This window comes from Nyctibius grandis, chromosome 5, assembly GCF_013368605.1.
Source record: "Nyctibius grandis isolate bNycGra1 chromosome 5, bNycGra1.pri, whole genome shotgun sequence".
Taxonomy (NCBI): Eukaryota; Metazoa; Chordata; class Aves; order Nyctibiiformes; family Nyctibiidae; genus Nyctibius; species Nyctibius grandis.
Genome location: NC_090662.1, coordinates 62,360,802 through 62,383,568, shown reverse-complemented (window position 1 = coordinate 62,383,568; position 22,767 = coordinate 62,360,802). Strand labels below are relative to the sequence as shown.

General features: G+C 51.5%; 1 protein-coding gene across 2 annotated transcripts; it reads left to right on the top strand.

Moving 5' to 3' along the window:
• The first annotated feature begins 899 nt into the window (after nucleotides 1–899).
• TOM1 (target of myb1 membrane trafficking protein) lies at nucleotides 900–22,411 on the top strand. Of its 2 annotated transcripts, XM_068400733.1 has the most exons (15): nucleotides 900–1,014; nucleotides 8,394–8,478; nucleotides 10,148–10,226; nucleotides 10,371–10,520; nucleotides 10,632–10,766; nucleotides 11,003–11,149; nucleotides 12,150–12,266; nucleotides 12,719–12,852; nucleotides 13,520–13,553; nucleotides 14,141–14,249; nucleotides 15,269–15,389; nucleotides 18,167–18,242; nucleotides 20,428–20,487; nucleotides 20,839–20,875; nucleotides 20,980–22,411. In XM_068400733.1, the coding sequence occupies exons 1-15, from the start codon at nucleotides 963–965 to the stop codon at nucleotides 21,126–21,128; spliced, it is 1,485 nt and encodes a 494-aa protein (XP_068256834.1). In that variant the 5' UTR covers nucleotides 900–962; the 3' UTR covers nucleotides 21,129–22,411. The 2 variants fall into 2 exon arrangements, with proteins under 2 accessions (XP_068256834.1, XP_068256835.1); XM_068400734.1 differs by lacking the exon at nucleotides 8,394–8,478 and having other exon boundaries at nucleotides 931–1,014.
• Nucleotides 22,412–22,767: the final 356 nt, after the last annotated feature.

Here is a 22,767-nt window from a genome sequence, read left to right as displayed (position 1 = left end):
TGTTACACAGGACACCAGGCGTGGCGGTGTCAGATTGTGATTTGCACTGGTTATTCCAGTACCTGAAGGGGGCCTACAGGAAAGCGGGAGAGGGACTTTTTACAAGGGCAAGTAGTGACAGGATGAGGGGGAACGGTTTTAAACTGAGAGAGGGTAGATTTAGATTAGATATTAAGAAGAAATTCTTTACAGTGAGGGTGGTGAGACACTGGCACAGGTTGCCCAGAGAAGCTGTGGCTGCCCCCTCCCTAGCGGTGTTTAAGGCCAGGTTGGATGGGGCTTTGAGCAACCTGGTCCAGTGGAAGGTGTCCCTGCCTGTGGCAGGGGGGCTGGAACTAGATGGATCTTTAAGGTCCCTTCCAACCCAAACCATTCTGTGATTCTATGATTTACTTCATACAAGTTCCCGTTTCCAGGGTCCGAGTGTTGGGTCAATTGCAGCTTCGGCTGGGGCTGGGTGACAAGCTCAGGCCAGGAGGACGCTGCAGGACGCGGTGCCTCGCTGACCAGCCCGTGTCCCCCGTACGAGCTCGCTCCAACACTGGGCTATGGAAAAACAAAGGCCCGTCATCACGGGCTGTCCTGTGCTGGGGCATAAGCCCAGCTCGTGGGTTCTCTGCACCAGCCGAGAAGCGCAGCGCCGTTGCAGAAAGGGGCGACGGCTCTCGGTGGCGGGAGCCTCCCGGTTCCCGCGGGCCAGGGCTACGCGCCGGCAGCGCCACCGCCCTGCCTCGGCAGCTGCCGCCCCGCTTCGGCCGCGCTCGAGCCCGGCGAGCGGCAGCGTGGGACCGGCCGGGCCGCGCGTCGCTCCGTGCCGCAGCCCCACGGCGGGGCCGGGCCGGGCCGCGCGCCCCTCCCGGGCGACGGCCGCTGGCGTCACAGCAGGGCCCGGGCGGGGCCCGCCCCGGCCTGGCGCGCGGGTCACGTGAGCGGCGGCGTCAGCTGATCGCGGCGCGGCGGCGATGGACTTTCTCCTGGGGAACCCCTTCAGCTCCCCCGTGGGACAGCGCATCGGTGAGCCCCGCACCCGCGCGACACCGCACCGCGCCCCTCCCCGCCCGCTCTCCCCCGCGCCCCCGGGGGCGCCCGCCCGCCTGCCTGCCCGCCGGACCCCTTCCTCCGGGAACCGGCGGCCCCCGCCTCCACGGTGGGAGGTGGGGAGGGCATCGGCCAATGAGGGGAGAGCTCCTCTCTGACTGACGGGCACTGACGACCAATAGCGGACGCGCAGCCCGAGGCTGCTCCGCCGGCGGCCCCGCCAGCCAATCCGGGCTTGAGGGGGTCTTGAGGTGGAGAGGAGAAGTTTCCTCACTTAAAGGGGCCGCAGACCGGTGGTCCGAGGCACGCTCCCCGGTAGAGCCGAGGTCCGTGATTGGCTCGGGGGCACTCCCGCCCTCACCTCTTTGGGGGCTTCGCAGGAGGGGCGGGGTCCTACCAGGGGGCACAGCGGGGGTTGCTGATTGGCTGGGCTGCAGCTAGAGCGGCCTGTCGCATTGTGGGCGGGAAGGGGCCGCGCGCCCCCTGAGGTGACAGGGCTGCTGGGGGCAGCCGTCGACCAGCTGGAGGCTGCCAGGGCACAGGGGCTCCGGGCTGGGCTGGCCCTGTGGCGGCGCAGCACGCCTGGTCAGATCAGCGTGACCCACCTGAAGGACGATGCCCTGGGCCCCCCGGGGGCGGCTGCCCACCCTGAACTTCCCAGCACAGAGGTCTGGGACAAGCAAGACCTGGCAGGTCCATGCCCTGGCTCTGTGGAGAGCACCTCCCCTGCGCCGCGGGCCTTCTCACAGGGCTCAGTACCAGCTCCGGCAGTGAAATCAACAGCAGGAGTGTAGCGTCCACTCTGTGACCTTGCAGGCCTGCGAACATGCAGTCTCTCTTAGTCCTTGTGCTCAGGTCAACTAGATGAACACAGAAGGACGTAGTCTGAGAAAGTGGAGCAAAGAGATACTACAGTTAGAAAGAACAAGACAGCTACAGTGGTCTCAGAACAGACACGCAGTTCTTAAAATGCTTAGAATAAAGATTCTTTTTTTCCCATGTTGTATTGTCTAAGTGGCTTCAGGCTGTGCTTGAAGGTTGATGTTGCTCATTTAAACTCTCCAGCTTGTGCAATGGCCATTTTTAAGTTTATTTATGCACTTGCTCAGTCTTGCTTTTTGTCACTTGTGCAGACCTTTGTTCTTCACTGTGAGCATCTGGTCCTTGATTCAGTAGTTTTTGGTCTGCTCACACAGGTGAATAGGCTGCTGTGGCTGGGGTGGGAAGGGAGCAAGCAGCTGCTTTAGGTAATGCTTTTATAAGCGCCGCTTATTTTAGCGGCTGCCCAAAGCAGTGTTCAAATGATGTGGGCAGGGGGCACCCGGATGCGGCACTCTCTCGTGTTGGGTGAGATAGGTGAGATGCACTACAGCAAGGTGGGGGAAGGACCACCAGGGAAGGTTGTCTGTAACAAAAACGTCCAGATGATCTTTGACATCTCCCCAGATGAATGTCACATGTTTCATCACACTTTCCAGGAGAAGCCGTCTCCTGCCCTTTCCAGAATTAATGCTCTTTGGTTCCCTCAGTGAGTGCATCAGATACATTTTTGTGTTTGGGTAGAGGCAATCTGAAGTTATCTTTAGATGTCACAGATCACTTCTTGCCCTCTGGATCTTCTGATCAGTATAATAGCCAGATTGTAAGTGAGTTCTGTCTGGGCTTTGTTTCGATTAAAGGAGGGATTTTCAAGCAACAAACCAACAGCAAAGAAAAGGAAAAAAGTATTTCAAGAGTGTTGTCAAACAGGAATTTAAAGTCCTTAGTACCAGCAGTGTGACAGTAGAGAGATCTTAATGACTGGGGTTGATTGGGGTTATGGGAGCTCAAAGGGGTGGAGGAATTGCAGCGTTTGAGAAAGGAACTCAGTGTGGAGGACTTGAAAGGGCTGGTGGCTGAAAATATGAATGTTTTCTCCTTTTGAACACTGCCTATCAACATGCTGGGGACATGGATAAATCTTCCCTGTTTAATTTGAGACGTGAACATTACTTACCCAGACTTGTTTGGTAGGTCCATGTCAGCTGCATGTTGAACCCCTGAGCACCAAACTTGCATAGCGCTGGTGCTTTGGGCTGTCTGCAGAAAGCTCGTACTGCGTCCTTGTAAATTACTGGGGCAGTGTCATGTAAGCCTGATACAGCTTAGAAAGTCTAAAATAGTTTTAGATTAAGGCTATGGTATAAAAAAAAAATCCTGTGGCACACTGCAGCAACATTCTTAAATTCCTTCATTAATGTTAATCTAGTAAATCCCATTTATTTTGCTGACAAGGAAACTGATGCTCAGATAATCTCGGTGATCTGTCACAGAATGAGTCAGTTGCAGAGGAGTAGGTGTTCTAGCTTCTTACTCCCAGTCCTGAAATTTAGTCACAAAAGTTGCCTCTGTCCTGTTTTTGGACCATGATGTCTCTTCCCAAGTAAGATGAATACAGACTTGTTTGGTTGGGTTTTTTTGGTATTTGTTTTTGTTGTGTGGGTTTTGTTTTTGTTTTTTTTTAACACAGTACTTCTGACCAGTGGGGAAATTTCCAAAAACTACTGAAGCATTTGGATTTGCCTCTCAAAAGGGAAATCCACTGCGCCTCCATCTAGGAGCTAAGAGAAACTTCAAAAGGGAAAATCTAATTTCAAGGAGGTGCTCTGAGTGAGAGAATGGAGAGGAAACCACCAATGCTCTCTCCTGGCCCTGGAAGTCTGGAATAACTAGTAATTATAGGAATACGGAAAGGGACAGAGACGGGTTATTTCAGTGAGTGAGGGCAGGCAAGGAAGAGAAGTAACGGTCTAGCACAGAGATGAACAGGATTTTTTATGGTTGGGGGTGGGGTTAAGCATGAGAACAAGGAAAAGCTGAGACTGTAAAGAGGAAGCAGGTAAGAGAGAGCAGATTGCCTCAGCTCATGGGTGGGGAAGAGGGGCAGGTACCACACAATGTGCCAGAAAAATCCCCGCAACCATTTGGATCCCACCTGGCAGGTGTCCCTGCACCCCTCTGTGAGCTGGGACCTTGGGAGCTGGTGGGAAGCAGATATCTGCTGTTGTCAATAACACTCTCCTCTCAGAGCCAGATGGTTCCGTGCAAGGTAGTGCTTCTCAAAAAGGCATTGCCTTGTCTCCTGTGCCCGCTCTGGAGGAGAAGGGGCAAAGGCAGCAGTTGAAGAGTTCTTTGCTCCCTAAGAGTTTGAACTGATTCACAGGAAAGGAGCAGGAGGAGGAGTTCAGAGACTCAAATACCCACAGCACTATGTCAGCGCAAGTCTGTGTCCATCACCGTCCTTGAATTAGTTTTGGAGCCGTATCTCTGTCCTCTCTAGAAAACAAGTAGTGCCCTCCATCTTCAGAGGAGCAATACAGCTAAACGGTGGAGTCCTGCCTGAGCTGGTGCTGAAGTTTCCTCAAGGGAAGCGAAAGGATGAGGCTTAGCAAGGAGACTTTGTACAGGATGCTGATTTGGGCCAGGGAGGTTACGAATTGAAGAGAGGTTGGGAGAAAGGACTGTTGTGCAACGAAATGCCAGTGCCCTCAAACACCTGTTGAAATGGGTCAGAAGGTGCTTGATGCTTTGCTGAGGAATTTAAAGCCAGCGGGACTGAGCGCTGTAGGGAAGGCTGGTCAAGGGCTTGACTTGGAGGAGAGGCACACAGTCTCTGACGAGCTATGGCAGAGCATGTCACGGGTGAAGGGTTTCTGAACGGCACATGGCTGGCTATGGGTGCTTCAGATCGGTGACGGGGAGCAATGGGGACAGGAGCCTGCGCAGCATCTTCTGTCCCCAGCTCCTGTGCTTCCGCGCGCTATTGACTGTACTGCTGGTGTGCTGCTGCAGAGATGGCTGGGTGGAATCACCAGCCCCACAGTGGGCTCTCCCCTGCCACGAGGGCAGAGACAATAAGCTTGAAGCAAAGCTGTGACATTTACTCATGGCACGAAGCAACATACAGCTCCGTTGTGTCAGTTGTGCTGAGCTCAGAGTTGTCTCTTAGCTGACGATTCCAGATAATTTTTATGACCTAGTTGGAGTCAACAGGAGCACATCAAATGCCAGGCAGGAAAAGAGTCGATGCTCTGGTTCAACCCGTACCACAGTCCTCAGCAGTTCCGGGTCGATCCCAATAATTTGTGAGGCAGCGGACTGGAATCAGACAAACCCCAGTGCTGACATACCCCGGGAGCCGCACTGGCCAATAACCTCTGCTGGGGGAATTCTCTGCAGCAGGTCAGGCTCAGCCCTGCCAGGCGGAGCACAGGGCGGGCAGCCATGCCCTGCCTCCCGTGCTCGCTGTTTTTAGGGACTTATCGCTGAACCCAGCCATCCTGGGCTCAGATTTCGTGAGGGGCAGACAGCTCATGTGCTAATCACGGCTCGTGAAATGGGGCCAGCCACCCTGATCCTTCATGTGACTAATGAATAGATTTTGTTTTCTTCCCTTCCTCAGGCTTTACTAAAAGGGTAGAGTTCAGGATTTCAGAGAAAACTCCAACATATCTTACTAGGCTTGAACAGTCCCCTAGTGCTTGGAAGCAAGCAAGGAGGATTAAAAGGGCATTAGCTGCAGCTCTCCCAAGGCCAGCTAGACCAGATATCTTAATCTGCACTGGGTAAATTCAAGCGCTTTGTCCTTGGAAATGCCTCATGGTCACGTTCCTGTTTCCCATATGCCCTAATACTGCTCTTCCAGCTTTGTATTTTTTGAGCCTATGTTGTATTTATGGCAGGTTTGCTGCTTTCCTGCAGCTCTTCGTTGACCAGCATGTGAATGGGGGTGACAGTAGCAGGATGACCACAGCATTGTGGGGTAACAGCGGGGCAGTGTGTGTCACTTCTGAGGAAGCCCCATTTTCCCTTAAGTGGCCAGCCAGGTGAAGGAGCATGCACGGTTTGTTTGCATTCCTGTCTGAAAAGCAAACCTGCTGCCCGACCTTGGCAGGACTGGTGTGTTTGGAGGAAAAGGGGTGGTGGTGGGGAGCAGGTCACAGAGTGCCACCAAACATAGGGAGGCGAAGGAAGGGTGTTTGCAGACTCAGTTCATGTTTGTGTACAGTGAAAATAAGGATGAGGAGGGTTGGGGAGACTTGAACAGCAAGGACTTGATGGTTAAAGGCAGTTTTCATTTCATCCTTGGTTTCTTCTGCAGCTCAGAGCTTCCCAGCAGGCTCAGCCCTGTTCCCAAGTTGTTTTTTTCCTTCCACGTGCCGTGTTTTTCTTCAAGGCTGAGAGGAGTGGATGTGGACTGCCTTTCAGTAGAGCAATCCCTGTGTGATTGATTTGTGTGCTTCATTGCCAGAGGCAGCAAACAGTACAGAGAAACTTCTGGGCAGGTTGGGGTTCAAACCAAGGTGTATCATGAGCAGGGAATGCTGGAGGAGAGCGCAAGTGAAGGGTGGCTTTATGACCATGTGTGCCAAATCCATTAGACCGACCTGAGGTACAGACTGCCTGCTGGCAAGGCTGGCCGTGTGGTGTCCCAGAGCAGGAGGGAACCTGGAGCTCTGCTACTCTACTGAGTCCTGATCCCAAAGGACCCCTGACAGAAAACATTTTCCCCCATTTATTACCACAGGTTCACCCATTGGTATATGCCCTGGTGCACCAGACATGCTCCCCTGTAGCCCACTGCCCTGAATATATTCTCCACCACATCAATGCGATGCTACCTCCTGTGCATCACTGAGGAAGCTCAGATCTGCAAGAGACCAGGATTCCTATGTAAAATTAATACTCAAAGTGACAAAAGTTCACCTGAATCAAGGGGCCTTCAGGTTATTACAGCAGTAGCCAGACCTTCAGAAAGGTGGAAGAGCATCAAGAATGTTCTGCCACTCTCCTTCCCTTGTTTGCCCTCTTCCATCTGGCTGTGGCCACAATGTAATCAGCATAATCACAGTGTAGTCAATACGTTCTGCAGTCAACAGAAAAGGTGGTGGCTGGATTGCGATAAGATGCGGATAAGTGGCTTCACGCTGTGGTGTGTAATCTGTGGGAGGCACACGTATGTAAGAGGCTGCATTGCACAGTGCTGTGAATAGCTCTCTACCTGACCCTTAAAAACGGGACATCCCAAACACGATGGATGTGCTTACCTAGACAGGAGTTAAAAAATCTTCTTCCTGTGTTATGGCACTATCCTATTACTGCGTGAATGGGCATTTCATTTCATGCCCACAGAGGGATCATTAGCTGCTGGGTCAAAAGCAGAAAAAGGCAGCTCTGCAGAGGAAGGACCTCTCCAGAGGGGCAGAAGACCCACAGCAGCAAGGGCCAGCTCCAGATTTTGCAGGGACAGCACTTTTGAAAGTGCAGGCACTTCTCTAAGCACCTTGTTGGGTCTGAGCTCTCCTGAAGAGCACCTGGTAGGTGCTAAACCAGTCTGGCTAGTTTTAATTCTCTTGCCCCAGTGCTAAGTCAGGCATTTTATAGGATGGAAGAGCAGGGAAGGATGGTTCTTGTCCTCTGCTGCGTCCCTGTGTTTCCCTGTGGTCTGGAGAGTGCCTGGATCCTGACTGTTCTCCTTCCGCTGACGGTTCTCCTTCCCCCATCCGCTGGTGGTGCCCCTGAAGGCATCAGTCAGTCGGTGTGGCGAGGACAGTGACACAGCTGATTATAGGGTGGAGACACTGGTGCTCTCAGTAATAGCTGCTCGTTTCCCAGATCTCTGCCTCGAATAACATCAAGGCTGACTGAGGAATTCCTAATTAAAGGGCACACAATCAAAGCTGAAACAATATTGCTTTAACTTCAGCCTGCAGTCCACTTCTGTCCATACTCCCCAGAGGCCAGAAGTTCAGGGGAGAAATGTAAACGTTAAACAAGAGAGAGCCCTGCTTTGGCTGTTTATGTTTACTTGTTTGTTTTTGTAGGGCCCATGTAAAAAGAAGGAGGTTGATTCTTTTGTCTCCCTAATTTGATGCAAACCAAGAGTGGTGCGATGACATTAGATCTGTGTCAGTGTGAGCAGACCAAACTCACCGTTTCTGGCCCTGCAGCAACAAAGCAAATAAGCCCCCTTTTCTCCAGCTGTGGAGCTGAAGTCATGCTGAGTCCCGTCCCTTCGTGTGCAGGACACCAAAGATCACACAGTGTGTGTTTGTGTGTTGGTAGCATGGGTAGTGTGGGCAAAGTTGAGCAACCACCCGTCCCAGCACCGGCCAGCCGTGCGCTTTGTGGTGGTGACACCTAGTGGGGAGCACTTGATGGCCTGGACTTTGCAGCCAGATTCACCTCCTTGCACGTTGTGGTGGAAACCAGGGAGAAGGTGGCTGGGCTCTGGGGTGTCCTGACAGGTGAACAGCAGCTCATGAGAGTTCCAGGGCCGCTCTTAGCCTTGCTGGGTCTTGGTTTCTGTTTTCCAGACAGAGCTACCGATGGGTCCCTGCGGAGCGAGGACTGGGCTCTCAACATGGAGATCTGCGACATCATTAACGAGACTGAAGAAGGGTAAGGGAGCTGGCAAGGGTACATATCCAGCAGGAGGTCCCAGCACACTCTGTCACACTACATCCCTAGACTGCAGTGGTAGCATGCACTGGTGGAGGTAATAGGCTAGGCGTCCCAAAAGTCCCTTAGATGAGACTCTGCTAGGAGACCTAGAGACACAGCAAAGCTGTCAGAGCATCTGTTAGATGCTTCCCCATAAACTTCATGAGCACTGGGAGCCATTCAAACAGACCTTCAAGGTCCCCAGAGAAACATCTATTCCAGCCAGGCTGCCTCCCATCTCCCAAAGGTATATTTGCAATTCTTCCACTTCGGTTTATTCCTCCTTCATACCCCTCTCTTTCTCTCCTCTGGGAATGTAAAAATCTGTAGGCTGGTGACTGAGGAGAAAGGAAAATCTCAGGCTGATATTCAGTCCTCTGACTGTGCAAGTCCTGCTTCTCAGGGTTCGCTTCTCAGGTATTTTCATGTACAGTCACTCCGATGTGCACAGAGTGGATGGGGGAGCCCTTGTCTCCCTCTCCCTGCAGGGAGATGTTCAGAAATCTGACAGACTTGTTAACTCTGGACCTGGGGATTTGCCAGTGAATTCAAGGGGGACTGCTCCTTCTCACAGTGGAGATGTCAAGAGCAACATGCGAAAAAGAAGGTGCTACATGGAATCAAAAATGTAGGTTTCACTCCTGCTGTCCTACCCCACAGTGATGCTGACAGGGGACTAGCAAGCCCAGTTTTCAGCTTCACAGTTGTATGAAAACAGTGTCAAACATCTCTGCTCACAGATCTGTCACCACTTCTTTTCCATCCTATCCCCATGGTGCAGATACACCTGTCTCTGCCCATAGTTCTCAGTCCTGAGCTGTGGCGACTTGGTGTTTCAGTTCTGGGAGCCTGGTAACACAGCTGTACCCTCCTGGCATGGCAGGCTCTCACATTGCCCTGCTAATGCCCATCCACTGCAGCTCTGCTGCCCCACAGGCCAATACACTCCTGCCCTCCTCATTGCCTCAGTGTCTCCACCCCACTCTTCTCCCCCAGCACTGCTGTTCTTCCAGCCCAGCCTCTCTTCCTGTGCTCTGCCAGAGCATGTTGGTTCATTTGTGCCCTCTCACAAGACCACAGTGGGGTGAGACCGCAGTGCTTCTCCCCTCTGAGAATGGTTAAGGAGACTCTGCTATGCTGCTGCTCTCTTGCCTGCCTGCAATATATGCAAGATTTTGGCACTGCATCTCCTCTGCTGCTTTTTAGCCTCCTTTCCTACAGGGAAATGTTGTTAAACAGCTTCTCTCCAAGCAACACAGGGAATGCTGCAGCTCGCTCTCTCTTTCCTGTTCCTAACCCACGCCAAGCTTTTTTGTGATCTCCTCTTCTTCGGTCTCTCTGCCATGGGGATTTTCTGTTGTGTCCTATACACCTTGAGTTGTTGCAGACATCAGCACAGAGGCGTCCAATTTCAGTAACAGCACTCATTAGCAGGACCCCACTCCTCTTGCAGAACCACAGGCAGAAGCTTCTTTACCATTCATTGCTTCAAGCTGCCCTGAAAACATGGTGGGGAAGGTCACCTGCTGAGTATGAGGCATCCAGAGCCAGTGGCTATTTTGCTTTGCCTCTCTATAGGTGGGTCTCAACCTTCTGATGATCTCTCTTCATCTGATTTCTCCTGCAGGCCCAAAGATGCCTTCCGAGCCATTAAGAAGAGAATTGTAGGGAATAAGAACTTCCATGAAGTGATGCTGGCTTTGACGGTGAGTGGTCAGGGCTCTTTCTCAGCTCTGTGATGTCCTGCTGTAAAGCTGAGTCCCTGGCTGAAAAGACATGGGTACCTAAAGCCAACAAGGCAAAACACATAGGCAGAGAAGGCTACAGCTAATGCTTCATTGCCTTTGAAGGTCCTGGAGACATGCGTGAAAAACTGCGGCCATCGCTTCCATGTCCTTGTGTCCAGCCAGGACTTTGTAGAAGGTGTCCTGGTGAGAACAATCCTGCCGAAGAACAATCCACCTGCCGTAGTCCATGACAAGGTGCTGACCCTCATCCAGGTGAGTCAAGAAGCATGAGCATCTGTGCCAGTTCAGAGAGTGTTTGTCTTAAGGTATTTGTACAGAAGACTACTGTAAATGATGATGGGCTTACTGTCTCCTTCTCCCCAGTCCTGGGCGGACGCCTTCCGCAGCTCACCAGACTTGACTGGTGTCGTTGCTGTCTATGAAGACCTGAGACGGAAGGGTCTGGAGTTCCCCATGACTGATCTGGACATGCTGTCACCCATCCACACACCACAGAGGGTATGGGAGCATTGCTGAAGAGAAGGGTGTTGGGCAGCTGACGTTCTGGAGCTATGAGGGGACTTCAGGAACTCTAGCTTGTATTTAGTGGGCTTTTGGGGAGTGAGGAGCTCCAGGACAGCCTCTTTGCTGGAAGAGCTATTGAAAGCAGATGAGGAGTTGCCATCAGCATTTCTCTCCTAATTGCCCTGCCCTGTCAGCTGTGAGTGTCTAACTTTTCCCACCTCTGTCCGTAGACTGTGTATAGCTCCGACTCCCAGTCTGGACAGAACTCACCTGCGGTCAACTCCCCTCAGCAGATAGAGTCCATCCTCCACCCTGTCACCCTGCCCACTGGGAGAGGCACATCCAGCGACGCACCCATCACACCTACACCAGAGCAGGTGAGTTGGACATGAGCCCCACGGTGCTGCTGACTCTCCCAGCGTTTGGGGGCTGTTTCACAAACACTCTTCTGGGACTGCTGTCCTGGTCCTTCCCCAGCCTCTGTCCTCAAGGAGCTGTTCCTCTAAAGCATAGTCCCTCGAGAGCTCCCCAGAGCTCCATTGTGGTCACAGTGATGAACTGGGATACCACAAACACGAGGCGGTTATGTTTTCCTAAGACAGGGCTGCTTGCAGGTAGAGGGAAGATCTCCTGGCTATAGGGAAACGGGGAACTGAGACACGGAAGTTTTGAGTGAGGTCTTTGTAGTGCAGTACAGCAAAAAACTTGCTCAGTAGATGCCTCCTTATAATCTTTGTTTATCTTGCCTCACTGCTGACTTTATATGAATCAACGCTGTCTGGCTCTGTGGTTTCCAAAGGCCAGGGCTTTCTCGTTTGTTTCCCCATCTTCTTTCCTCCTTCCTCATCTTGACTTCATATGACACCGTGTTCAGCACCAAACCTCCAGCTGTAGGTAGGTTGCATCCCCTCGCAGAACAGAGCAGAGAACAGAGAAACTGTTCTCAAGAGGCTCATTAGCAGCTTGTGAAACCAAAGGGATAAACCTTCAACTGCACACTTAGCTGAGGCTTGCCTTTTGAATGGGGATTCATTTTTTCCCCCTCTTCCACCACTCTGGAAATGAAACGATTCGAGTGGCTGCCACACAGGAGCTGCTAGCTGGGGAGAGATTTGAATCATAACAGCAGCCTGTGCTGGCTATTAAAAATGAAGGCTAGGCTAGTGGCCAGGGCCTGGCATCTGTTACCAGCACAGAACTTCCTTCTGCTGGGAGCTCCCAAGAGCTAAACTGAGTGGTGACAAATGAGCTCCCCAGTGGCCATTCCCTTTGGCTCTGTGAACGTGCAGACACATGCGGTGCTTTGCCATTCAGAGCTACCTCAGCTATCTCCCCAGTCTTCCCAGATGGAGCTGTCACTTCCCTTCCCTTTTACAGATCACGAAGCTACGCAGTGAGCTGGAAGTGGTGAATGGGAACATGAAGGTCATGTCAGAGATGTTGACAGAGCTTGTGCCATCCCAGGCCGAGCCTTCTGACCTGGAGCTGCTGCAAGTAAGGAACACTGGCGGGGCAGAGGGCTGCACACGCAGCTTGATTTAGCAATGTCTTGATGGACTGGGGCATGATGCATGGTAGGTGTGGGGAACAATTGGACAGTTTAGAGTGGGGCTTATCAGGGAGTGATGGGATAAGGGGGACACAGGGAAGGTAGAGTTTCGACGGCCAAGGGAAGCTGCGCTATTGAGGCTGGAATCATCTCACATGGGTACTTGTAGTCCCCAAGGGCCTTTCTTTCTGGGTGATGTGTTACACAAGAGGCATACAATTATTGTCTGTAAAGCTCAGACTCAGTTTACCTCTCACACAGATATCTATTGCCCATCAACCCTTGCTGATAGACCCCAGTAGCATCTGGGGTTCTGTCTGTCCCAGTCAGACTTCCAAATCTTTGAGTGCTCAGCCTTAGCCTGACCTTTGTGGTAACTTCCCCTTGCTGCGAACAGGAGCTGAATCGGACATGCAGAGCCATGCAGCAGCGTGTGCTGGAGCTGATTCCCCGTGTCCTCCATGAGCAACTCACCGAGGAGTTGCTCCTCATCAACGACAACCTCAACAATGTGTTTCTGCGCCATGACAGGTACCTCTCTCCTCCTTTCTCTGCCCTGCTCTTCCACAAGAGTTTACTGCCTCTTGAAGGCCTTCTATCCTACCCTTTTGATCTGCCTATGAGTGTAATGCTCAAGATGTATCATCCATCTTTGAGAACAAAGCCAATTCTCAAGTTTTTGCTGATTTATTCCTGTCCCTTTGAAACTGCTGCATAAGTTACTGATAGAATATAAAGATGTCCCTGTGACATAACCCAGAAGAAGAAGGAGGGAACTGAGTTGAAAGAGCTGGTTTTCTAGCTCTTGAGGCAGACAGGGATAGATAGGACTTGCCCAGGTGGGATCAGCACCCCTTTCTTTTTTCTTCCATTTCATCAAACCCATCTTATAAGCTAGGATGAAGTCTGGAGAATTTAGTCCCTGTGACTGTATGGAGAGCTGGGTTTGAACCATTTTCATTAGAAGTAGCTCTGGAGGATCACAAGAAGCTTCCTCACACCACCTCTCAGGAGACGTCAACTCTGTGGGCCTTGTTGTGGTGTCTTCAGTCTTGAGGGGGAATTGGGCCCTGAGCCATGGTCCCCCTTTCCTAGTATGTAGGAAAGGGCAGACTGTGCCAAGCCTTGTACGAAATCTCTTGGGCTGTGGGTGAATAGGCACGTGCTACTGAAATGCATCCTGTCACCTTTCTTGCAGGTTTGAGCGTCTTCGGACAGGACAGCCTGTTAAGGTAACTCGGAGCAACTGCCCCTCTGTGCAGCTTGGTTTGCATCCTGCAGGTCCAGCAGTGTCCTGCTGAATTGGAGAGAGGTTCAGTCTACCCCACGTACAAGCTGTAGGCTTTGCTCTCCCAGCTCAGCTGTGCCAGGCCATGCTGCTGTGCAGGACACTCCAGTTCCCACTGCTAGCTTCTCCCTCCCTGCCAGTGGGAGCCTTCCTCTCACCCAAAGAGCAAGAGCAGACCAGCAGCAGTTACGGTTTTTCAGTATTGAACACTGAGAGGACCAGTTCTCATATAAGCCTCCCTTTATCCTCTGAGTGCTGTCCTGTCCTCTGAACCAGCACCTACCCTACTTACTGACACCCAGCAGAGCTGGGAGGCTGGCTACCAAGGCGTGTTCTGCCCTGGGACACTATTCCCAGCCAGTTCTCTGATCACTGTCCCCCTTCGCACAAGGAGAGGCGTCACAGCTGGTATCTTTTGATGGGTACAGAAGGGCTTCCCTCTCCAGTGTTAATGAGCTAGGATTGCAGGGTCAGGGTGTTCAAGCTTTATAAACTCCCCACCATCTTCCTTTTTTTTTTTTTATTCCAAAGGCACCAAATGAGGCAGAGAACAGCTTGATTGACCTGGGACCCAGTACTCCTTCTGCAGTGAAACAGCCTGAAGTCACCAACAACCTTTCCTCTCAGCTGGCTGGAATGAGTATGTTGCTATGCAGTTTTCCCCTCAGTCCTTCTCCTGTGCTGCTCTGTGAATCCTTTAATGCTCTTGAATCACCTCCCAAAATTATTTAGTCACATTCATAAAGTAACCTAGAGAAACAGGGTGTATTGTCAACTAACAAACTCACAAAGAAACTTATATGCCCCAAGGCACACAAGCATGTGTCCCAGCATCCACACCTCATGTAATGCAGGAGGTGGACATGACTTAAGAAGGACCTCAGCATTAGGCTGTGGCTAAGGACTGGGCCTTCCAGCAGGCTAGGGAAGAAAGCTGCTCCCTTTCCAATGCCTAGCAGCAGTGCAGTTGCCTCCCTTGCTGTGTGGTTTCAGGCTGACCACTGAGGTCTGGGAGAAGAAAAGCAGCTGAGCTGTGCTGCAAAGGCAGCCATGAGCATCTTGGGCTCAGGACGCAGAATTTGACAGGTTGTTTACTCAACAAGCCTGAGAGGTCCTGAGGGTTCTTCAAGACATATCAACAGCCTACATAGCACTGCCTGAAGCTCTTGCTAGCTGTGAGCACATTCAGTACAGCTTGGATGCAGCTACAGAAAATTGGCAAGACTGTTTTTACAGACAAGCCAGTTGAGATATTTTTCAAGTCAGGGTTTTTCAGATTATGTCTGAGTCATGAAAATCCACTCATCTGTCAGAGGTGCTTGCCCAGAAACACAGGTTATGGAGCAATTCGCTCTGGGTTGTCTTAAATGGTCAGGAACATCTAGCCTTCAGGATCAGTGCAGTAAATTGATGCTGCTGCTGCTGCCTGAGACTGAGCTAAAAATATCTGGTGAGCAGGCAAAGAAACTGCTTCTGTTACTTCACCCATGACACCACACACACGCATAGACTGTGCTGCAACTGAGGGGCAGGATAGAGGAGTGGGCCTAGAGCCGTTTAGCCTGTTCTGATGCTAACTTTCCACCTAGCACCCTCCAAGCCCACAGCCCTCCGTTTACTGCTCTGTGCTGCCTGCTCACCCTGCTCTCTCTCTCACAGACCTGGGCTCGAGCAGTGTAAGCGCGGGGCTGCACTCCCTCGACACCTCTGGCAAGCTGGAAGAAGAGTTTGACATGTTTGCCCTGACCCGCGGCAGCTCGCTGGCTGAGCAGCGCAGAGAGTGAGTGTAGCAGCCCACTCCATCCTGTCCTGCCTTCTTGCAGAGGGGGAGGGCTCCTCAGGGCAACTGGAGCTGTGACCCCAACCAGCAGCAGTTCCTGGCAGATGGTAGGATGCGATAGAAATGCACTCTTCTGACACACAGTGTTTGTAGGATGACCTCTGTGTTCACAGTCTTTCTTCCTGCTGCCATCATCTCCTCTTCACAGTGTCCTCCTGGGCATGGGAAGAAGGAAGCAGCCTCTACATGCGCAAGTCCCTCACCGCTGTGTCAGTGGACTGTGGTGCCACATGTGCTGGGGAGACTTAGCGTCTGGAGATGAAGGTGTGGAGTGGGACTGGCTGAGTTTTCTTGTCTGTCTCTGAACTCATGCGCCCTGACTGGGGTGATGTTGAATTTGGGAATCACTGAATATCGATGCAGCCTAATGGCAGAGTATTGAACTGGAGTGCAGGAAGTATGCAGTCAGTTGTGGTTTGCAGGGCAGGGCACTGCTCTGTGCCTCAGCTTCCCTGTTGGTAAATGGGACTGATTTTTCTTCGTCCGTAGTATATTTGAGAGACCTCCTGGTGTAAAGCACTAAGAGTTTGATCTCCATAGTACTGGCTGAACTGAAGAGGTCTTTTCTCTACCACAAAGAGTGGATTCCTGAATCCTTGTTCTGGGAGGAGCCAACAAGAGCTGTGCTGACCGGATGCCTTTGGCTTGAGAGACTGCAGCTGATCTCACTCTCTTTTGCCTGTCAGAATCATTCACTGCTCTCCATGGGTTACCAAGCAGTAGAGCCCACAGGTACACGGCTTCCTCCAGCCCTCAAAGACCTGTGCTCCTGATCTCCATCCACTGGAGTGCCTTGTTCTGCAGCTGGGCAATAGCAAGTTAAGGTCTCTTAACAATGTCTCCTTTCATTCCTCTGCCTCAGACTGTTTCTGGTAAAAGTGGTGGGATGTACGGGCCTGGACCGTGGGAAAGTTATAGAGAGAACATACCAGTACACTGTTATGTAACAGCATGAGATAGCAAGAAAGCATAGGGATGTGGCTTGCTTAAGTTTATAGTAAGTATCCAATTAGAACAGTAGAGGTGGCACGCAGCCAGATTATGGACAATACTTGTAGCCAATAGCTTAGTGTGTAACCGTTACATAAGAGAGTATGTAGGTTATAAAAGTGTGTATTAACCAAAATAAAGAAGCTACTAGAGCACCATATTGGTGTGCTGTAGTTTCTTCCTCGCGCGGACCCCAACAGTGGGGAGATCCGTGGCCTACACACAACTTCATGTGTTTTGTCCATGGGTTTCCCCACAACTTTTACTGTGGGGTGTGCTGCCTGAGGACAAAGGCAGTCCGGGACAAAAACAGTGGTGCCAACAGCACCCAATCTAGGGCTGAAATCCGAGCCACTGGTATGTGCTCAGTGCTGGAGAATGAGGAAGATCTGGGCAGAGGTGGAATCGTATCCTCTCAGCTGTGGCGCAGTCCCCAACAGATTGAGGCTTGTGATCTCTGCACAAGTAATGAGACATCTTCTATTTATTGCTCACTGCCCTCCATCTGCCTGCACTTGCACTCCTGCCAGGTAGCCTCTACTTTCACTGGCTCAGGCTTCCTGTTTCACTCACCAGCCTCTGCACTCAGTGTCTCCCTCCGTCTGAACAGACCCATTGCCCTGCTGCTCCTGGACGGGACTTGCTGGCAGGAGACACAGGCAGGGCCACTGGGGTTTCTTCCTGACCCCTCCATGTTTCATGTGTTTCTCAGTGAAGCAGTGCTTGAAACACCTCAAGCCTTTCCTGCCGTTCTTCCTCATCAGTGGCATGATAGCAGCGTTGTACTTCATCCTTGATGCCATTGTCCACAGCGGCCCCTTCACTGATGAGCACTTCTTCGAGAAGTTTGAGCGCCGGTGGCCCAAGCCTCTGGCCCCCAACAAAAACAGCTCCACTTGATGGTCTGCTGGATCTGCGAAAAGGGGCCTGGGAGCAGCTGGAGAGGACACTTGCGGAGAGTTTATGGGAGAGGCTTCATTCTCCCAGCACGGACGGACTGTTTTTCCCACTCTGCATGGATCAAATGGTGACGTGTGGCATTAGCATGTGTGGTAGCAGCCTAGAGGGGACACAGAAATGGGATGAGGGAGATTATGGGTGAGACGTGTCTGTGTGTGGAAAGAGGTTGCTGTAATGGTGCATTTGGAGACCTTGAAGCAACACTAGGCTCTTCTGATCATCCTGTCCCACTTCCTCTGTAGCATAGACCAGTGAGTCTCTGCCACCATCAGTTCTTGAGTGGTACCGGTTAAAGAGATGTTTTTGAGCTGTGTTTGTGTCTGTGAAGGTAGGTGAGTATGTAGGGACTTGTTGCTTGAATCCTGTCTAAAGCAGCTGTAATCTTCTGGTCAGTCTATGTTAGTTACCTCTCTTCTGTAGTCAACCCCAGAGCAGATGAATGTCATGGTTGATGCACCTAGCTCTGAAAGTCTGTGTTTTAGTCTGTTGGATGGTTGTTTTCATATCATGCCTTGTCATCCTCCTGTCACGTGCCAGGGCTGTCCTGTGGTATCCCACCATGATGTTGCAGTGAGTAGATTAGTCTGTTTTGTGATGGGCTACACCTTTAGTAGGGGTTTTGCACACCATTCTAGAAAGTCTTGGGAGCAGAATGATGAGAGATGAAAAGCTGTGCAGTCAGACGCCCTGAATATATGTTTAGGGGTTCCTGCTCTTCACTCCCAGGCTTCTCATCAGCTGTGTGTTATCTAACTTCATGCTTTCAGAGTGAAGTACGAAGATCCCCAAGCCTCCAAAGGACTCGCTGGTGCCCTGGATGCCCGGCAGCAGAACACAGGAACGGTAAGTGGCCACAGAGCTCTTAGTGCGTCACCAGGAATGAGAGCATCCTCCTTGCTCACCAATGCAATAAATGTGCTGTCTGTTTGGAAAAAAACAGGTGTTTAACACGTCTGATGATAACTCCCAGTCTCCATCAACCTGCATTTCCTACCTGGGCTCTATGTTCTCTATTCTTTAAACCCCAGAGGTGAGAAACTATGGAAAGTCAGTAACAGGGTGGCCTCCTTGTATCTGCACGGAAATTTCCACTTGGAAATGTATGTTTTATTCCTCTTCAGCAGGTTTCCGAGTCCTTTTCTCTGTAATCAAAGAAGTAGGCCACCAGTACTAGTGTGTTGTTTCCCCAACCCTAAACCCACTGCCTCCCCTCTCCCTTGCCCTCTGTGATAGTAGCTTTCAGTGCAGACTCTCTCTTGAGCAGGGGGAGTCTGGTGCCTCTAGTGGTGGAGCCCAGCTGACTAAGTGGATGATGCGGCAAGGAATGGTGAGATCGTGGAGCACCAGCAGGGAGGAAGGAGGCTGGGGCTGCTGAACTAGAAGTGACTCTGGCACAGCACATGAGGATGGACAGCAGACATCAGCAGAGACTGCAAACTGAACTGGAGCAACCCTGGTCTGGGGCAGTAGTGGAGACCAGGGTTGGGAAGGAAGCAGGCAGAGTGTCCATCTTTCCTCAAGTAAACATGTCTGTAGGAAAAAATCCTAGGAGCTCTGAGGCCAAGAGAGCATGTGCCACTTTGAGCTAGAGGATGGCCTGTTTTGGGGTGGGTGTCTGGTGCAGAGGCACTAGCTGATGGCATCATGAGGAAGGCTGCTGCCATTCATTCCCCCCACAGCCTCTCCTGCTCAGCATGAGCTACCCTATTTGGAGGAAAACATATTTCAGTTTTTACCCTCTTCAAGACCTCCTCCTCTAGCTAAAGTGTTTGAGCCTTCAGGCTGTTGAATTTGGTCTTTTAGCAGCAGGAATTCCTGCAATTACATCCCCTCAGGCACACTGAGGCTTTGACAGGCTCCCAGGTCTGAAGCTTGTTAGCCTGTCTTCCTGAAATGGGCACTGCCCATACTGATGTCTGCTCTAGGAAGTTTCCCCACATGCTGTCCAGTTGGCTTGAATGCCCTTCTACTCCAAAGAGTTCCTCTCTGGGTAGACAAAGCCAGTTTGCTTCAAAACTTCCCTAATCTCACACATCCTCTTCCATCCTCATTCATCCATCTGCCAGCTGTGGTAACTATCTGCACTTGCTCCCTGGTTTTGGGGAAATCTGCCTCTCCTTGGTAAGAAGGCGTTGCTCTTTTTCTTGGTCTTGCTGTTTTCCTGAGAGCAAGGGAGCTATACGTATCAGGAGACTAATAAGTAAGTTCCCATAAGTACTCTCTCATGCTTCTGCTTGTGGAGCATCTAGCAAAGGCTGCTCCTTGCTTAGCTTTGTTCAGGAGCTCATGACTGGAGAAAAGGATCTGAGGTTTTGAATCAGACTTGGTTTCCTTCAAGGTTATTGCTGTCCACTAGGAAGGTGTCTCTTTGCTGTTTAAATTGGCCAGGGACATGAAGTCTTCTGAGCTAGCCTCGTCCCTACTGGAAGTAAAATTTATGTTAATTGTAGAGGACTTTCTCTTTGATAGGTCTGTTTCTGTAGTTTGGTGTGATGTCAAATCCTGCTGTGCTCCGTGATCCTGCCAGGGAATCACTTCTTGCAGGTGTCTTTCCCCCTTAATGTGGTACCAAACCTGGCACATCCGATATCTTCAGGATCACAGACTTTGACATCAGACTGTCACAGGTTTGTAGAAGGGAGGAGGTGTGGAGAAAAGCATCTCTCTTGTTTTCGGGCTGCCTAACACAAGCAGCCAGCTTCCACTTAGTGAGTCCTCACCAGAATGAAAAGCCTGGTCCAGTCCTAATACCCCAAAGCCAATCACCAAACCCCAGATGCTTTTAATAGCATGTATCCTGGAAACTATGCGTGTCTGAGTATGGCTGGGGCAGAGGAAGCAGGTGAGTGGTGGCATTGGTAGCTGGGAGAGCTTTGCAGTGGCACCGGCTGGATTTGGAAGGGCCTGAGCTGACTGAATGGTGGAGTGAGCGGGTTAGCTTTTGGGTTGGGCTTTCTTTTTGCAGAGTGGGTTTCCCGGAACATCCTCTGTTTTCTTGGCCTCATCAATCTTTTTCCTTCTGTCCTAGGTGCCGGTTCCTCAAGCCAGTTTCATGGAAGACATAGAAAAGTGGCTCTCCACTGATGTGGTAAGTGAGGGGCTGCTTTCCTGGAGCTAGCAGTCCTGCCAGAGTTGTCTGCGAGGCTGGATTTTAGGCATCATACAGCAGCGCTGGCCCTGCTGCATGTGTGGCACAGGCTGCTTGGAGGGAGTAGGGGAGGAAAAGCCAAGGACACAGGGCTTGGGATACCACACCAGTATAATTAGCCTTCTGGGAGGCATAGCTAATGAACTGAGGCTCAGGGTCATTCTAACATGTCTGTACTGCGGAAGTGGGGCATACTCTATCCTGTCTCTCCCCGTGCAGACAAAGAATCACATCTGTGGAGATGCCTTTGTCTACCTTGCTTCTAACCATGCCCTTCTCCTCCTTCCCTAGGGAGAGTCAGAGGATGCAAAAGGTGTCACCAGCGAAGGTAAGACTTGCCAGCCAACCCCTTTCTCCAGCTGTTCCTGGCAGCAACTTGGCTCTTACACAAACCTCCCTCCTTGCTAATGCTCTGCTCTTCTCTTGCCCCAGAGTTTGACAAGTTTCTGGAAGAGCGAGCAAAAGTTGCAGACCGTCTACCCACTTTGTCCAGCTCCTCAGCAGGGTCATCCATCTCCCCTCCTGCTGCCAGCCATCATCGGAAGCAAGCAAAGGAAGATGATGCTATGTTTGCCTTGTGAATGCTATGGACTGGTGTGCTGTGGAGCAAGAGGCTGTGTGTGCTGTTTTCCTTGCCTCCAACCAGGGGCCAGCAGGGGAAGGACTCTGTCCCCTTCCTCCACTCTCTTCCTGTTTTCCCTTTGAGTTGTTTTTATTTTTAAGCTGCTTTCAGATCTCAAGATAATCTTTGTTGTGTTTAGGGATGTCACACAATAGACTTGTGAAGGGGGTTTCCAAAGCTGCTAGAGAATGTGGGAGTTCAGTGGGCTTTTTTTTTTTGGTATAGTGTGGGCAAAGCGGAAGAACCTCCCCATCCTCCTCTCCAATGAGGTAGTTAGAGATCTTGCTAAAGACACAGGAGAGGCTGCAGTCTGCTGCTGAAATCATTCCTGCCTGCCTCTTTCCTCGCCCCATCCCTAGAATGGATTTCCAGCCCTCTGCCTGCCAGTGTTAGATTGGAAAGCACAGAGATGTGAAGCATTACAGGTGGCAGAGGAGGAACACTAATGGTAGAGGGGCCTTGTTGCTCTCGCCTCCCTTGCACAGTGCTTGTGGTATGCAACACCTTCCCACTCACAACCCCTTCTCTTCCTCTTCCTTTCCTTCCGCCACCCCCATCAGTTTATCTAGAATCCTACCCACAGCCCAAATGTTTCTGTTGCATGACAGCCAGTTACCAAAGCCCCTGGCTGCACACAGGGCTTGAGCTGCCACCAGTACCGCAGGCTGAAGGGGCTGTCTGCTATGGGGTAGGATGTGCCTTCAGCACACTCTTTGCAGTTAATTTAATTCTCCCATTATTATACTTTTATCCTCTCTTTCCCCAGTGCAATCCCACCTCCCTCTCTCACTTCCACTGATGCCTTCCACCACATCATGCCACAGTGTGGGGAGTCCCTCTGAGCCTCTGATCAGGCCAACGCTATAGACTCCACAGGGCAGCTGTGTGTGCTGGGGCTGAAGAGCTGTGTTCCCTAAAGCAGGAGGCCTTTACATCCACACTGTTATACCAGCAAGAACATGCTGTTGCTGGGGTAGCTTGTTCAGCTGGTGAGCACAGAGGTGAAGCGAGACATCAGTCATCTCAGGCCAGCAAAGCAGCCCTGCAGCAGCCAGGACCTCCGTTGCACATGGGGAGAAAAACCCTTCTGAGCAAACTGCACACGCTGCACAATTGTAAAAGGCAGCCAGAGAGGAGGGTGCCCAGCCCAGGGCTCCTGCTCGTGGGATTTCTTGTTGAGCGTGGGAGAGTTGCCTCTTTTTATTGCACATTAAAGGAGCAAAGTCTTGAGCCTACCTTGAAGATATGTGTACGCTGTCAGTGCTGCCGTGGGGAGCGGAGGACCCTGTGGGGAGAAGAGGGGTGCAACTGTGCAGCCACTTTTGCTCTCCCCAAAAGGGCAAGGGCACTGTGGTGCTGAGATGAGGCACGGCATGGGGGCTGGGGTGCTGTGAGCCAAGGCAGGTGCTCGCTGCTTTTTAGCACAGTCTCCTGGGGAGGTGACTACAGCCCATCTCAAAATAGCAAGAGGGTGAGCTACTTCCCCTCCTTTCCCTCTCTGCCTTGTGACCAGATCCGAATACCCACCTCACAGACCATAAATCACTTAAAGACATGCAAGAAATACAGTGGCTACGAAAGGGCTCTCTGGTATCCAC

Coding starts and splice junctions, on each gene's coding strand:
- TOM1 (XM_068400733.1), top strand. CDS start 963: ATGGACTTTCTCCTGGGGAACCCCTTCAGCTCCCCCGTGGGACAGCGC. Junction 8,479..10,147: donor ATTAACGAGACTGAAGAAGG/GTAAGGGAGCTG, acceptor TTTCTCCTGCAG/GCCCAAAGATGCCTTCCGAG. Junction 12,267..12,718: donor CTGACCTGGAGCTGCTGCAA/GTAAGGAACACT, acceptor TGCTGCGAACAG/GAGCTGAATCGGACATGCAG.